Raw genomic sequence first — 17,021 nt, 5'->3', positions numbered from 1 at the left:
TTGGTACGACAAATAGAGTTTGGGTGAAGTATTACTTTTAAGTTGCTAATTTCAACTCCTCACGTCCTATTTTAGTCCCCCCCCCTCCCCCCTGTCTTCTTCTGACAACCTTTGCTCCCTCAATGGTCAACAGACTCAGCAGTCCTGACCACTGACACGATGACTGACATATCCTAAGCCAGTGGCATTCACTTCCTGGAAGTCAATGCCGAGGATATGACATCATAGCCCGACAGATAGAACAGAGGCTGAGGTCCATTTTAGGGGCCACCTTCTCTGATGGACACCCTGTGTTATTTTGGACAGAGCATCAGAGGGCTGGGCCGAGTCTCCTTTATAAAATTGGCCAAGGATTAAGGTCTTCCTTTAAGTTCCATTCGTTGCATTCAAGTAACAGAGTGCAGTGGATTGGAACGATGAGGACAACAAAGGACCGACAGATTTGGTTCACTAATTAGCCACATTTGGAAGATCCCGTGCCAAGGGACTGAGTCTACCAGTTAGAAAACATTAGGTCTATAGAGGAGGCCGCCCCTTAAATCACACCGCAACCCTTCCTCATTTTGGCCACAGTGGCTGCATCCTGCATGGTAATTAGTTGTGGCCCTTTCCTTCCCTTTTCCTCCTCTTTCTCCCCCTATCCACCTTTCCTTTCCCAACCCCTTCCTCCTCAGTAGATTCAACCTCAGGTGAGGAATGGTCAGCGTGGAGTGTGTGTTCTGCCACGTGTGGGGAGGGTTGGCAGAGTCGCACTCGTTTCTGCGTGTCCTCCTCTTACAGCACCCAATGTAGTGGGCCACTGCGAGAGCAGAGACCGTGCAACAACTCTGCCGTGTGTCCAGGTAAGCCCCCTCTCCACCCCTCTAGTGCCACCATCCTGCACTTACCCAGCCCTCTCCTGGACCCTGCCCCACCCATTTAAACACCCACCTTCCTCAGGCACTTCCTCTGGCTCCAGGGATCATTTCTTCCCTCACCTTCCAGGAAGGACTTTGCCTGCAGCTTCTAAATGATTTAGACTGTTATGGGAGAGGTTTCATGGTGATGTGAGGCTATCCAGACAGGAAGGGAGACTCCTCATCTTAGAAAACAATGTTACCACAGGAGAATGGAAAAGTACTGATGCAAAAACCATTGAGGAGTGTGACTAATAATTCTTGATACAGTTCAGCCTCAGTGAATGTGTTGTTCTGGTTTGTTAAGAGGGCCTGTGTTTGTCTTTCTATAAATCATACCCTAGCTGCTCTGATTGCAGTGCACGGTGCTTGGGACGAATGGTCACCGTGGAGTTTGTGTTCCTCAACCTGTGGCCGAGGTTTCAGGTCCCGAACACGAACGTGTGCCCCCCCTCAGTTTGGGGGCGATGCCTGCGACGGCCCGGGGTCACAGACTAAATTCTGCAACATAGCCGTTTGTCCAGGTGAGTAAGATAATTACACGCAGAAAAATAAAATAAACAAAATAAAGCATGAAGCAGTATCTGTGCTATAAACTATGTGAGCAAGCAGGGATGATTTTAAGAACTGTCCATCTATAATACCTTGCTTATAGGTGTGTATTATCAAATATAGTGGCAAGATATCTAAGGCACCCGGGCCAAACTGGATGCATAAGCAGGATGCATGACTGTGTTTTTCTCATATGAGTGAGCTACTAATGCCAATTTCCTGCACTGCTCATACCAATTGTCTCTGCATTCTGCCCATTGGTTCACAAAATGGGCAATAAAAGAAATCGTTCACCTAGTTCCTGTCTCTGTAGCTCCGGATTATGTAATCAAAAGCCTTTTCGTGCTTAAAACTCACGCCATTCATTCGTTTTAAAGCTTCAATTGACAAATATTTGCAGATCTGCTGGACGCACACAGCACTCCGTCACTCTGTGCTACAAAAGCTGTGTGTGCGTGTGTCCAAGTGGAATAATACTCACTGTTCTCCCGTTTGCTTTTGGGGATCCTGACCACCCTCAGTGGATGGAGTATGGAACGAGTGGTCCAGCTGGAGCTCCTGCTCGGCTTCCTGCTCTAATGGGACCATGCAGAGAACCCGGGAGTGTAATGGTCCTTCGTATGGAGGCTCAGAATGCAGAGGAGAGTGGCTCGAGACTGTCGACTGCTTCCTTGGGGAGTGCCCGGGTATGAAAAAGAAAGGCTTATCAAAATGATTTACCATGGTCCCACGATCATTTCCTTGCTATTTTACAGCAAATATACTATACGAACAACATATCTTATTTGTGTTCATCATGTCAGTGGATGGCAAGTGGCAGCCGTGGTCTTTGTGGTCGGGATGTTCCAAAACCTGTGGAGGGGGGAGCCAGCAGAGAAACAGGGTTTGTTTTGGGCCCTTTTTTGGGGGCCAGCCTTGTCCCGGAGAACGAGAGGAGGTCCGGACCTGTAACGAGAAGAAATGTCCAGGTCAGTTCATGGCAGCGTGACATCGCAAACCCCCCCTTCTTTCACCATTGTGTCGTTAACTGTGGCACTTCTCTGCAAACAGAACCTCATGAAATATGTGGCGAGGACAACTTTTCCAACGTCATGTGGAAGATGACTCCAGCTGGGGACACGGCAGCAGTGCGCTGTCCTCCCAATGCCATGGGTGAGCTCACGCATTATATATGCACTCCATACGCCTGTTTACCATAAATGTCATCGGCTGAGAAACATCTCGTTTCATGTGGCCCCCTACAGGGCTCATCCTGCGCCGCTGCACACTGGACGAAGAGGGCGTTGCTTACTGGGAGAATCCCACCTATCTGAAATGCATTTCCAATGATTATCGCAGTATTCAAACTCTGGTGAGGAGAAAGAAAATGCTTTTTCCTGCTTCATTTTGTGTGGATTACATGTAATAATAGTCTCAAGGAGGTGGGTGGGGTTGTTGTTGGCCATTATGTCTCTTCTCTGGTAAGTTTTTCAGTGCTCTCTGCAAAGCGAAGTACTCCATCAAGCTCCTCCTCCACCGGAAATGTCACTCTGCATTGCGGTGACACAGATCACAAAAATTGGCAATATATTTTTACTCCAAAGCGTGTCCAGCTTCCTGCCTGATTTGAGTTCAAAGAATAGATCAAATGGAGGTTACAGTGACTGAGGAAAGAACAACTTCAAATGCATAAACACTCACATTCACATGGTCTCCTCCAGCAAAACCAAGTGGAAACCAACAACCTGATTGGCTCTTTCTCCAAATGTGTGGCTGGTATGTTTTGTGACAGAATATAACAGTGAGTAAGCGTGGGAGAAGCAGTGAGACACTGTAAGCGACCTTGCAGGTATCACAGAGCAACTGATTCTACAAGCAAATCTCAAACTCTCCCCCATAAAGAAAGTTGATGTTTTGATCACTTTTGTTTTGTTGTTGTTGTTGTTGCCTCTTTCTCCCTCAGACTCGAGAACATTTGTCCAAAGCACAACGTGGCCTTGTAGGAGATGGCGTTTCGGAGGTGATGACCAAGCTGAGGGTGACGTCCAGTGACGGGACCAGCTACAGCGGGGACCTGCTGGCGATTGTGGACGTGCTGAAAAACATGACTGAAATCTTCAGGAGGGCTTACTACAGCCCCAGCAGTGCCGATATGAGGGTGAATTGATGTGCTGTTGTGGAGCTGTAGCCTGTAGTGTTTTGCACTGCTGTTTTCTGTTTTCCACCCACACTTGGCCCTCTGTGTCACTGTGACTCACAGATGAGTTTGTAGCAGTGGAACTTTATGAAAAAGATAATATGATGCGTCTCACATTGGACACGCAGTTTGAGAGTGTGGTATCTTTAGAGGCCAGAGAGACAAACATTTTGTGTGGCGCTTTTTTATGATAGGGTTTTTGTGGGCTCACCAAACATAATAGCCAGTACTAGTTCAGTATCTGTTTGAATCTATGTTGTTTCTGTTGTTTCCATATGCTGAATAACACTCAAGGTTTTGCATTTCTCTGCATATTTCAAAGTGTTTTTGAAGTGGACGCATCTGTTGTGACATGTCTCTGTGTTACTGGCCCTGAAAAGTTGCATCGGCTCTTTTTCATATAACAAGAAGAAAATCTATATCATTTAATAGCATTGGAACCAGACTTTAAAATGCTGTGACATTTTGTGTATTTTCCAGAACTTTGTGCAGTCACTGAGCAATCTGTTGATGGAGGAGAACAGGGAGCGATGGGAGGAAGCACAACTGGTTAGTGTCATGCCGTCTTCTTTAAATCCGTCTCACGCCATCGCCACAACTGTAATGACATCTTTTTGTCAGCGCGCGGTAATAAAAACAACCCCGAGGCTGTGGGAGTAGACACGCAAGGCGCTGTGACAGAGACACAGGTGGACAGACAGCCCACCTGTGTCTCCTCAGACTGACGGAGGCAGACGGAGCGGAGCTGCAGGTGCGGCGTTACAGAAATAGCTATAGCTAATGAGTAACCAAGTGAACGCAAACACCTACTCATCCATCTGCCGCGCTTCCATCCAGCCGTCCCTCCCGTTCTCTGGATTGTAACCGTGCAGGCGTCTTAATAAAACGGCTTTTAAACGAGCGAGACAAAAAAGAACTTAATTGAAGAAGGTGGATGTGTGCTACTCCACCATGACAGGATCACTTATAATGATTGTAATTTCTGTTGTCTTCTACGCCTCTGTGCCAGCGACAGCTGTAATTGGAGGCATTATGTTTACAGGTTTTCCATTAGTCTGTACATCCCATCGTTGGGATTTTGATATCTCGATAAACGTACCAAGAGAATCCTTTCAAATTTGGCACAGTTGAGTAGCTGGTTAGATCTGGGTGGTCACTGTGGCCTCACGAAACATTACATTTCCATATGTTAGGTCAACCAGTTGTATACGTCGTTAAAAGTATCAGTGGAGGCTTTTTTTTGGATTATCCATGGATAACGTGACCTTAATTTACTATAAAAATTCACTTCACTTGCTACTGTCCACTGTTTCCAGCATGGCTGCAACGTTTTATGTTATTGAATGTTTATGTCACAGCTTTCTGAGCAGCCAGAGGTGTCCTTTTATTTACTTGATGGTAAAATCAATAGTAACTTGCAGGCACTTGAAAGTTGGGTCAAGGGATTTATCACAATGGACACAGTGTCTCCTTTTTAAAGGTAAAATTGGGGAGAAAAAAAAAAAGAAAGTTATTTTAGAGAACGCCACAGTCTTCAGAACTGAGCCAAAGATTCAGTAGAAACCAAGTAAAGCTGCCACCTGGGCACTACCGAGTCTCGCTTAAGTATGTGGAAATTACGGCAGCCTGTGGTGATTTAATTAATCTCATATTTGTTTGTTAATACTCTGTACACCACTACAGCTCATTATTAACTGAAACGATAAGGCCCTGCAGGGAGATCATATTTAATTTTGAGGCTCCAACTTGTAGATGAGCCCTGATTTCAAACGTAGATTAAGGCTTTTTGCGTTTTATATTATTATAGGAATATGAAACGGCTAAATGCATCCATCGGTGGCGACAGATGGGTAATTTAGCAATGACAAAGGGCGGCACAAATTCTAACCACTACACCATGTTTAGGACTGTGCCTTCCAGTTTGGCACACTTGATTTGCTTTGTGTAGTTTTTCCTGGATTTTCAGCACAAAGGAATCGCATTGTCAAGGAATCGTGTGACACTATTTGCCACAAACACAGCGTTGGTGTGAAAATGCCTCCTTTTGTTTTCACAGCTGTTCAGAAAGTTTCTCTCATGCCCGTACTCATTCTCTCTTCATTCGACTTCCGCACACGTCTCTGTTTTCTCAGCTGGGGCCAAACGTCAAAGAGCTGTTCCGTCTGGTGGAGGACTTTGTGGACGTCATCGGTCTGAGAATGAAAGACTTCCAAGACATGTATGAAGTCACCGATAACCTAGGTCAGTCTTATCTCTATCCCAGACATCTGCGCAGCTATTCTGCTTATCAGCACAGTCCTGTAATCAAAGCATTGCATTCTCTGAAGATTGATCCTTTACAACTACAATAGCAACATTATTGTCCTGATGGGGATAGGAATGGTGACCTGATGGTTAAACAGATACTTAATGTGCCTTTAGTCTCGGGTTTAAATTCAAACAAGCTCGTATCCATGTCAGGTCTCGTTTGTGGCTTTATTTATTAATATTGTTGTAAACCATTGGTTTTTTCCTGGCTGGATTTATGTGAGTTTTGAATACGCGCAAAATAAATCCCGGACAGAAGCACAAGATAATCACATTAACTCCACATTTCAAGTATCAGGTTTATATACTGCAGTGGCAATGCACGGAGCAGTTGACAAAGGAGGTCAATAACTCAATGGCGCGTGGCGCGGCGGAAGCTCCGATCGCGGCCCATAACTCTTCAAAAGTGGCTGTGGACAATTAAAAATGCTGAACCCAAATGCACATGAATCATGTGCCAGAACTGCTTCGATTCCCTGCACTATCAGGTATTAGGTGGTCAGGATTGGGTTGCTATAGCAACCGTTTCATCTCTCCACACATTGGCATTTACATTTGTGGCATCAAAGAGATAACATGGTTTATCTGCTGTGTACACCACAAAACCCCAACGTACTGGCCCCTGCCTCAAAGGCAAATGTTTTTATTGGATGACATGACACTGGATTGTAAATAATAGGCATTTTGTGTTCTTCATTTTCTAAATAAGTAGCACCCGAAAGGTTGGATAGAAACCCAGTGTATGTCAGTAGGAAGTAAAGATTTAAGGCTGCTTGAATTCTACAATGAATTCTAATCAACACCTACATCGATCATCAGTTTGAGTTTTTTTCTTTCTTTTTAAGAAAAAAGTTCCCTGTTTCTGTTTTAGGGGGAAAATGAATGGTTTTCTTTAACAATTTTCTTACATTTTATGGGCCAAAAACATCAATTTATCAAGTAAATACTTGGCAAATCAATAATTAAAGAAATTCATTACTTGCAGTCCTTTACAGTTCTGTTCATTTGTAATGATAGAAATGTCTGGGAATTTTCAGATCTCCTATACTATTAAAATATTCATATATTTGGGAATATTATTGAATCAATGCGTGGCACAATATGTGTGTTGCACTCTGTTTCTATTCCCCTGTTTTTACATCAGCGGGAAAAACCCATGGTAAAACACTAATGCCCCGCAGAGCCACAGGTCTTTAGATGTGTCTCTTGAGATCCTAAATCCATACGTTCAACACTCTCGGCATCCTTCCATCGCCTAGTAACTGTAAGCGCTCTTTGTCTTAAAGAGGGGAATACAGTATATAATGTAGTCATCACAGAGGCTCTGCTGCCGTCTGTGACCTGCACATAGGAAACGCTGCGCTGTTTGAGTTGAGTGATGAAAGAATCCGTGGGAATCGAGGCCAGATGAGAGGCCCTGTTTATAGCCGTGCCACCTCGCTGTCTGGTGCCAAACAGCCGCCCACAGCGGCAGCACATACCTCCGCTGGTGTGGCTGACCTCCTCGTTCTTCCTTCACCTCCAACATGAGCACAGGAGGAACACTTCGCTCTCCTCTCTATGTTCCTCCGAGCTCATCGATGTAGTCAAGTTCTATAGAATCGGAGGGGGGGGGGATTCACCTAAGCTGAACTTCAGCTGCTGGGTGGTTATACAGTATGTATTCATTTGCACCTGAAGGAAGGAAGCAAGGAAGGAGGAAAGTGAGCAACTGTACATAGAAAGTGGAGACAATAGGAGTTTAATGCGACCCCAGTAGCTGCTCTCAGTTCATTCAGCCATGCTGTCGTTGTGCACATCTTCTATAAATGTATATTTTACTGCTTTTATTTGTGTGTGTACCGAGTACCATGGGTCAAGTTTTGTCAGGATCAACTTCATTTAAAGATGTCAAAATCATCAGGGCCTTTTACATCTGCTGGCCCCTGACCTGTCATTTCAGATGAGCATTTTTCATGCTGCCAATTTCACATTCTGCAACATCCCAGAGCCATTTTACTGGAATTAGGTCTAAACAGCCCGAGAGGACGGCCCAGCAGCCATGTTTTAATTGTTTTATTGACCTTAAATACAGTCACTGGATTAATCTAGGAAAGTAAAGTGAACACTTGCTGGCTAACTAACAGCTACTGGCATTCTTAGTGCTAAAAGGGAGGAAGCTTTGTGCTGTAACACCACGATTCACCCGTACTCCAGCCCCAAAAAGTAAAAATAAAACTATATAAAAGTAAGGCCAGAAACATCAATGATTATTATAGAGTCAACCTCTGTGGCATTTGCAGCTTGCAACTGTTGACACATAACACCAGTTCTTTTGCTTGCACAGCTCACTGTCACCCACATGACGTCAGCGACATGGAATAATACTAATTGAACTACCTGAACACTAGTTACTAGTCACTTATTTAGTGACGTGGCGAATGATATTGAGAGTCACTGGAATTAGCCGGAACACAAACTCCATTATACCACCACCACTACCAGTCTGGACCGGTTGGGTCCATAGATCCATGGACTCTGATCTGACCATCTGCAGCCTGAACAGAAGTCCAGTTTTGGGGGAGCTTGCACTCTCTGTAGCCTCCGGTTTTTCCACATCAGCCCATCTGGCTCTGACAGTCTGCTGCGACGAAAGCCAAAGCGATCGTTCTGATGTCAGACGTGACCGCTAACTCAAGAACCTTGCTTGTATGACTGCGCATGCTGTCAGAGGAACAGATATGAATGATTATGTGTTCCTAATAAAATACTAAATATGCGGTTATGTGAAGTGGACGGAAACAGAGGGTCACAGGAGCCATTAAAAACAAATCACTGAAAAATATTCATGATCCATTTGTAACATAGGTATTTAAAGGCCTTATATAAAGCTTTAATGTTCATTTCTGACTTTATATGAAGTAATTAATAGGCTATGTAGAGAAAAGTGCGATCCCATAATCATGCATATTAATGAGAGCTGTAGTTTGGGCTGACATGTTCTCCAGTTTCATAATGTCTGTATTTAAGAGTCTGTCATTTTCTGTTCCAGTTTTGAGCATCCACAAACGTCCAGTGACCGGTCATGCAGACATCAATTTCCCAATGAAGGGCTGGAGGGGCATGGTGGACTGGGCCCGCAGCTCTGAGGACAGAGTCACCATCCCTAAGAACATCCTGTCTATGGGGAAACCAGGTGAGCGCGGCGTCACACCCAGTCGTCCCGCTTCGACGAGCTGGCTTTGCACAAGCGACTGTATTTAATGTTGCAAATAAAAGCGCGCTGAATAACAAAATAATTTGACGTCACCCGCTGTTCAGCAGCTGTACGACAAAGGCAGAATGTTGTCTTCAATAAGACCAGAACGTTTCATAAAATGTTAATATGACGCCCATCTGTTTCCACAACGTGACGGCTCTGATGGTTGCACACACATTGACATACTGCAGTATTTTGCCGTCTATCAGACACCTTTTCAACTTTTCAACATCTGTCCACTAAATGCTGGTTACTACTAGCTAAAACAGAAAGATATGCAATCTAATAACATAAAATATATTATATTTTAATAGCGCTCTCTGAGTTTTGGAATGTGGCCGTTCAATTTGGTAAAACAGATGGGAGAGTTTGTGTGACTGTCCCTACAGCCAGGCTATTCTTTGCCAAGTGAGACAAAATAACATCTTTACTGTGTTGCCTCGAGTCTTGTCTGAATGGCATTTGTTATTAATTTGAATTTTTTTTGTTGGGTTGCTGGATAGCTTACCTGGAAAAGCTGGCACTCCTGTGTAGCAGTCCAGGATCCGTTCTGGCTTGCAGCTCTTTGCCGTGTGTTTACCCCCTTCATGCTTAACCTGTGCTGTCAATTAAAGGCAAGATATACCTTTAAAAAAAAGGATCACTAAAGGTGCCAAATTCAAAAGTGAGCGTGAAATGTCAGGCGAAAACATGCGTAATTGTTGACAGGAAAACAGACCATTAAATCAGCCATGGAAGTCTGATTCTGTACGCATCAAGTTACTGGGAGAAGGGCTTGGACATTCATCCTCAGTGCTCTGAGCAATGCAATCAGATTCCATTACTATTCAATTGCGTTGGACTAATGATGTATCTCAGGACCGTGCTGAATATTACAAAATAGATTTATGATTTGGTTATTCAGTCAGGAAAACGGATAATGCTGGACGACACCGTTCATGTGACTCAGCGGTGTGATGCGAGTGGAGCCTTGACTGACGAGGCGGTTGGAGCAGGACATTATAATAACGTTATCTTTGACGCAGGAATAAGGGGTTCATGACCCTGTGGCTTAACTTTAAAATGTAGTGCTCCAGCTCCCATTCTCAGCGTTGTATTGGAATTTTAATGGCTCTTTATACTAAATATTGTCATAAAATCCAGTCAGCAACTTCTCAGCGTCATCCAACATCAGTATTAAAACTGGCAGGTAGATTGATGAGTCGTATCTCCATGGACAGACCCAAAGAAAGCTCTTTATATTAGAAAAGGCTTGATGTGTTACAGTACATAATTTTTTCCTTTATGTTGGTTGTTTTCCAGTGTGAAAAGTTGTTGAAACCGTGTCCGTGAACCGGACTTTCCCAAAGTGAAGTTCTCTCCCGGGTCACTTGGTGCACGTTGTGCTCGCTGCAGGCAGGTGTGACCACAGTGGTAATTTGTCGGCTGGGAGTTTTTTTTTTTTGGCCATTTAGGACGTCCGTGTACTGCTAGAATGCTAATGACGCTGTCACTCCTGATCGGGACACAACAGGAGCCAATCAGGAGCAATTAGAAACAATTTCTTCCCCAGCTGGGAGATCTGTCTCCACGGAGGTGGTGTCACACCAGCAGCCTGCCTTCTTTCTGCATACAGCTTGGACCAGCGTCGTTGAATTAAAATGGCTCTCTGATGTCTTGTTTCCTCTGATTGATTGGTGAGCTCTCACATCTGTGGGAATGAGTCATTTGTTTTGGCGTAAATTGTGTTTTCTGAGAACAGGGAGAAATCTTTTTTTTTTTTTTTCAGGTGTCGTCTGTTTATGTCTGTATTTATGTGGTCGACGGGCAGAATTCGATCCGCCGCTGCCATCTGCGCACGTGCTCAAAACGACAACACATTTAACGCACAATTGCTTTTGATACGCGCTAATCAATTTGCGAGACGTTAACAATCTCGCCGTCTTTCCGAGCACGAGCGACAAATCAAGCGTGCGCATGATGCTCGCTGACCGTCTTTTCCAGTGTGTGAGACATGTGGTGTGTAGAGAAATCGTCGCTAAATCACCTGAGTGAGAGCACAATACGACCGCAGGCGGGGAAGCACATTATTCTGTCACCAGAACATTATTTTCTGCCGATATGCTCGTGTCAGATGTTTAACGACGACTTGACGTGAGCTAAGGTGTTGTGTAAAGCTGTGATCAGCCACGCATTTAATCACTTTTCATATTTGCGATTAGTGTTCATTCAGCCATCAGGCTCCAGCTACACATCTGCACACATGTGTAGATGTGTGCAAGCTGGGTCTCCATTCAGGGGCCGTATCCTTTGGAGATTGACCCATTTCAAAGGCTCTTCCAAACTCAGGTGATAAATGTATCTTTTAATTTCAAAACATTGGAAGATCTTTTAATGTGTTAATGACAACCAGTTCAATCACATCATTGTAAACCATCTACATATCCAGTTTAAGGGTGGGGACACAGTGAATAAGCTGCATGTCTCCATTGGTTTGGTTTTCATTGAAGCACCATGTTATCACGTTGGAGCTGTCACCTATTTCCTCATGCACTTTGACAAAAGGATCCAAGCTTCTAACTCTTTCTCTCTTTTCACAAACACAACACCTGCTGAACCTGAAGTGTTTCTAAATAGGTGCATCTTGTGTCTTGAGAATGACAAACACCTGGCTTACAGATTTATTTTTTTATAATATTTATAGCTCACAGACTATACTTTAAGATTGAAAATGTAATGATGCAAGTCACATTCATTAGGGACAGTATGGTATTTTCCCTATAGTTCCAGTTTTAACATCACTCATAAGCCTCAAAATGTCCATCTGGATGTTTTTGCTAGTTTTAACCGTAAAATGGAGAGAAAATGTCCTGTGAGTAAGAATAATTTTCAATACCTGGCAGTTATTTACAATTGACCTCATGCAAAATTGGTGTATTAACAATTTCAAATTTAAAAACACTTAGTTTTACACAAACACCAGCTTTTGGGTGTTAAATGTGAACATTATAAAACATATTTAAAATAACATTTTTGTCTCAATGTCCAAAAACAGGCCGTCTTTTGTCTCTGGTGACAAAGATGCTGATTCTCCCACTTTCTACAACTAATAATAATTGTAATAACCACATGTTGTCTTTGACTTGCAACTTCTCAGCTTTAAGAAACCGCTGGAATTTTTCTGATTGCACAAACCGTCACATAATTACGATAGTGCAAAATGCGCTTGCGCAAACGTGTCGTCTGTGTTAAAGGGTTAAAACACAGGAGTATGCTCATGTTAAAGTCACATTTCTGTATCTTCCCAGTTTCTAATGGAGGTTTTGTGGGTAAAAAAAACCCCAAATCTGCCTGCGTGTATTATTATTCAGTCCAGATTATGTGCTCTATTATGTTTCATCACGTAAACACAGACATTTGTGGACATTTGCTTGGCCGTGAAGCGCTTCATTTCTCACCTGCATATGTAACTTATTGAATCACTGGTTAAAGTCCCTCCAGGCCAGTGAGGTTGGGCAAGAATATGTGAGGGTCCAGCCAAAGAGTGGATGATCAGGATGCATAATACTTCATTGCCCTCACACACACACACACACACACACATGTACATTGCATCCTTGGTTCCCCCCTGATGCTCATGGGAGCTCAGCTGTTGCCCGGGAGCTCCAGCCTCTGCCTGCTGCCTGGCATACTCTCAGACAGCCATGTGGTGTGCTGGGGCAGAAGAGCTGGATGTTTTCAGAAGGCCCCGGCAGATGGGCTTGTGTGTTTTGTTTTTTTTTTTCTTTTTGCCTTTGACGCGGTAGTCGAAAAGAGAAGGCTTCTCCTCGGGCCGGGCCTGTCTGTGCCTCTGTGTAGTCCAGCAGTCGAATTTTGACTAATTCCTTTCCATACCGACTTTACTTTGTTCCTCGCTAACTGCAGCAGGGCGAGCTGCAGCCACATGTATAGATAAATACCAGCTTTTCTGTTTTCTGATTGGTAAATCAGCTCTTGTTCAATATAGATATGAACATCGCAACCACATTTGGAGTATTTGGATGATCTGTGATTTGCAGAAACTTGTTCCAATATAGCTGTATAATAAATTGCTGCATACATACAAGATAACTATATCTGCTCTGATATAGTTATCTGATAAAATTCCACATCTATAATAAAATAAAATAAAGAAAATGGTTATTATGAACATTTTAAATGATATATCTTCTGTACTCCTGGAATGCATTTGTACCAAAGTTTGAGAAGCACTTCGGTGCAGTTGCTGCAGCACTTTTCAGCTGCGCCAGTGTTTTTGTGCCAAAGTGAAATTTTGTTAACATTGCTGTTTTTCCCCCATGTGTGAGGACGGCGTCAGGCTCGGGCTGCCACTATCTGACATTATTATGGAAATTAGCGGTGTCAAAACCGATAGAAATGATAAACAATGCTGTGTGTACGCGTGGACGGTTCGCGTGCGTGTGTAGTGGTGTGTATGAAAAGCCCGTTTTGATCGGCCCGCGTTGCCGTCAGCGCGCGGCTGAATGAAGCTGCGAGTGTGAGCACTTGTGTGTATCTGTGTGTGTGTGTGACGACGAAGCAGTGTGAGAAACGGCGTTTATAGCTGACTAGTCATGTAGGCCAGCTCCAGTGTAAAGAGCTCTGGGAGCGGTGGAAGTGCAGACGGCATGGCTGACCTGCATTTTCCTGCGGCAGGCCGCTGTGCTAACACACTCCTGTCTTATGTGACTCTGACCTCCTTGTTCACTGCGTGTGTGTGTGTGTCTCTGTTTCCTCCTTCCTGTAGATTCAGACGACACGTCGACGTTTGTGACCGGCGTCGCTCTGTACAGAAACCTGGGCAACATCCTGAATCTGCAGAGGTAAGACTCCTCGCTGCTTTAAAACCCAACAACTGAAGGGGGTTGATTTTAACACAAGGACGCCAGCTCATGTCATAAAACACATGTGTCAAACTGGTGGCCCGGGGGCCACATGTGGCCCTCCAATTGATTACATGCGGCCCAACCACCACTGTGCAAGGTGATGGAATAGAGACAGAATATAAGACTAAATGTATGTGCTGGCAATATTTTTATAATAGTAATAAGACATTTGGTTGTAATAATCGCTTTATTAAATGTATTACACTCAACATGAACTGTTTTAATCCTCAAAAATTCTCAGTTTTTGTGCATCATAATTTGTGAATCATTTCATATCAAAACAAGCACTTTTACTTTGCAATTCTGTCTAATATCATAATGAATATCTTATATTGACCACCGGCTATAGATAGTTGTTTTTTCCACTTGTTTTCCTCTGTCGGCCCCCGCTTGACCAGACTAGATGCTCTGGTCAAGGTCGTTAAGTTTACATAAACATGACCAAAATATTAGGTGCGGTACAAGAACCACGTCACGAGGAAAGTCACAGAGTGGAGTTGGATAAGTTGAAAATCCAAATTGCTGAATGCACTGAATTGAAACGCTTTGGCTGAATGAAAACTCAGATTTATGGAGCTCTCAGCTGCATTTTTATGGTCTTCATCCATGTATTCATTTGTTCATATTGCCATGCATTAGGGCATACCTGAGCAGGAAAAGCTACGTTGAATATTAAATCAATTGTTACGTCAGTGAAGAATGAATTTTCTTGCACTTATTTACCATAAAGACACCTTTTGTCACATCAGGAACCTCTCAGTAACCGTTGACAGTTGCCTTTGTCAACGTATATTATTTTTAAGGTACGATCTTGTGTCATATTGTGAAAAATGTATGCACTGTTGTTTTGAAGAGCTGTTCAACAACCCGTTCTCATTCCAAGAGCGTTACATAAACGCCGCTCTGTCACTGTCCCTCAGCGCCGCCTTACAGACGCACAAGGTATTCCGCCGCGTCTGAAAGAGACGGACCAGGCGGGGCATTTAGACGCTCAGACCAGCGTGTGAGCCAACAGTGGATATCCACTAAGTCTAACTCGGATATCTTCCTCACCTTAACCTTAAGTCCTATCCTGGCCAATAATCCTTACCTCAAACTCTGACTTTTATTTTACCCCCTCTCTGCTCTGAGTGTCTAAATGTGTGGGGGTTACAGTGGAGTCAGTTGAAAGCCTGGTGCGTCTCTTTCAGATGTGGAAGGATACCTTGTGTGTCTGCAGGGCGGCGCTTTGACAGAGCACGGCGTGTTCTTAGCCCCCGTTCGTTAAATATCTCAACAACTACTCACCAAACGACCCTGAAAATACAAGCTTCAGTTGTGTCACTTCTAATTGCATACGAGGATCATGCAAGTAATAGGATGAGACATGCTAACCGAGGATGACTCACTCTCCTGCACACATGTGCTCTTACTGAGTCGTGGATCTGTGATCTTTAAAATGAGATTTTTTTTTTTTCTCTGTCTGAGAGCAAGTGGCAGTGATATGACTAAGATGTCATAGATGTTATTAGTTGAGCCTTTATTAAGTGGCTAAAATCTGTTCTTCCTGCTGCCTTTGCCGACAGCCGCGTTATCAGCCAGAACGACTGAACAGCCTCAAGGCAGGTCCACGGAAATGACTGCACGCGCTTGGAAGTCATCGTTGATAACGTGTCATCGGGCCTCGAGAAAGCCCAACTTTCTCTTTAATAATAAAACTCACCCAGTCGTCGTGTGAGTGTCATATCACCTGAGTTAACGGCAATGAATATGCAATATTGCAACACTGACGGCGCCCCTTTATTAAACCAGCTTTGCACTGTCGGAATTAATGTTGCAGAAACAGTCGGACCAAGCTCCAGGAGCCTCCGCAATACTTTGCCGCTCTTTATGGATCGTCACAGCACAGTCGGGGCATTTTACATCCACGCTGGGCTGAATGCTCCCAGCTAAATGAAAACAAGGATTTAAATGCAGGAAGAAGACACCCTCGTACGGTGGTTGGTCTCGTATCTTTGTGAATAAAGGGAATCTGGAGCAAGTGATGACCGACATACATTAGAACACAGCACTGTGTAGCTCTGTGTATTATGTATAGAGGGAGGCGCGGACCCTTCTGTGAGAAACAGTCTGTTATTCACAGCTGTGGTTACAGTGGTGAGGAGCTCTCCGATATGATAATGTTGTTAAAGCACATAATGAACCGCAGCATATGGAGGCAGGGAAATGAAGCAGAGCCTCACTCTCTCCAGTCCTCCCACTCAGGACTGCTACTGTTTGGGGTTTCACCCTTCCCATGCTTCTCTCCTGTCTTTTACCGAATTTGATTCCGCTCTCACGGAAAAAATGAGACGAGTTTGAGGCAAGAGACTGGATGACACCAAAGTTTAAGTTGACTGATTGTGCTTTAGAAATGGCGCGAGTGCTGTTGTGCATGGAGGACACAGTGATGATGCGAGGAACGGCAACAGCGGAGCACGGGCTGTTGAACATGTTGCCAGTACTTCTGTCAGCGATTCACTTTCTCCTGATTGTCTCATTGCACATGATTGATGGCGCCTATGAAACGCGGAAATTGCAATGCATACTAAGCAGGCATGAATGCAAAGTAAAGAAAGCCCAAAAATGATATAAGAAAAGCTGTTGAAAAACAATGCGGACCATTTCAGTCGATAGAAACATCAGACGTCTTAGTCACGGCGGACGTGTGTCTGCAACAGCAGCAGGACAGAGTTGTTCTTCTTTAATTCTTCTTTCTTGTCCCTTCTGTCAACAGATTGATTGATTTATTGAAGTTGTGTGCAAATCACAAGTCTGGTCACCTGTTGAGTCAAAGACAAATCCTTGCCCATCAGTCTGTGTCTCCTCTCCTCTCTCAGTGGACGCTTAACCATAAAGTTCTTAGGAAAATCTTATCATCCAATTTAAAGTGACTGGTTGCCACTGAAGAGAAGTTACTTTTGGCAAGA

At 44.0% G+C, this 17,021-nt stretch overlaps 1 protein-coding gene across 11 annotated transcripts in view; it reads left to right on the top strand.

Annotated features, from left to right (window-relative positions):
* adgrb1a (adhesion G protein-coupled receptor B1a) overlaps positions 1 to 17,021 on the top strand; it is a 123,867-nt gene that overhangs the window by 61,597 nt on the left and 45,249 nt on the right. For 4 of the 11 annotated variants that reach the window (XM_044033798.1, XM_044033800.1, XM_044033796.1 and 1 more), the window contains exons 5-15: positions 675 to 842; positions 1,241 to 1,420; positions 1,970 to 2,134; positions 2,252 to 2,416; positions 2,499 to 2,600; positions 2,693 to 2,799; positions 3,391 to 3,585; positions 4,105 to 4,173; positions 5,757 to 5,865; positions 8,963 to 9,106; positions 13,935 to 14,010. In XM_044033798.1, the coding sequence (XP_043889733.1) occupies positions 675 to 842; positions 1,241 to 1,420; positions 1,970 to 2,134; positions 2,252 to 2,416; positions 2,499 to 2,600; positions 2,693 to 2,799; positions 3,391 to 3,585; positions 4,105 to 4,173; positions 5,757 to 5,865; positions 8,963 to 9,106; positions 13,935 to 14,010 (1,480 nt within the window). The remainder of the gene's footprint in view (positions 1 to 674; positions 843 to 1,240; positions 1,421 to 1,969; positions 2,135 to 2,251; positions 2,417 to 2,498; positions 2,601 to 2,692; positions 2,800 to 3,390; positions 3,586 to 4,104; positions 4,174 to 5,756; positions 5,866 to 8,962; positions 9,107 to 13,934; positions 14,011 to 17,021) is intronic. The other 7 variants (XM_044033797.1, XM_044033802.1, XM_044033793.1 and 4 more) reach the window with 4 other exon arrangements.

The sequence above is a fragment of the Solea senegalensis genome, linkage group LG9 (assembly GCF_019176455.1).
Source record: "Solea senegalensis isolate Sse05_10M linkage group LG9, IFAPA_SoseM_1, whole genome shotgun sequence".
Taxonomy (NCBI): Eukaryota; Metazoa; Chordata; class Actinopteri; order Pleuronectiformes; family Soleidae; genus Solea; species Solea senegalensis.
Note: the sequence above shows the minus strand (reverse complement) of the source record. Positions and strands in the feature narration are given on the sequence as shown.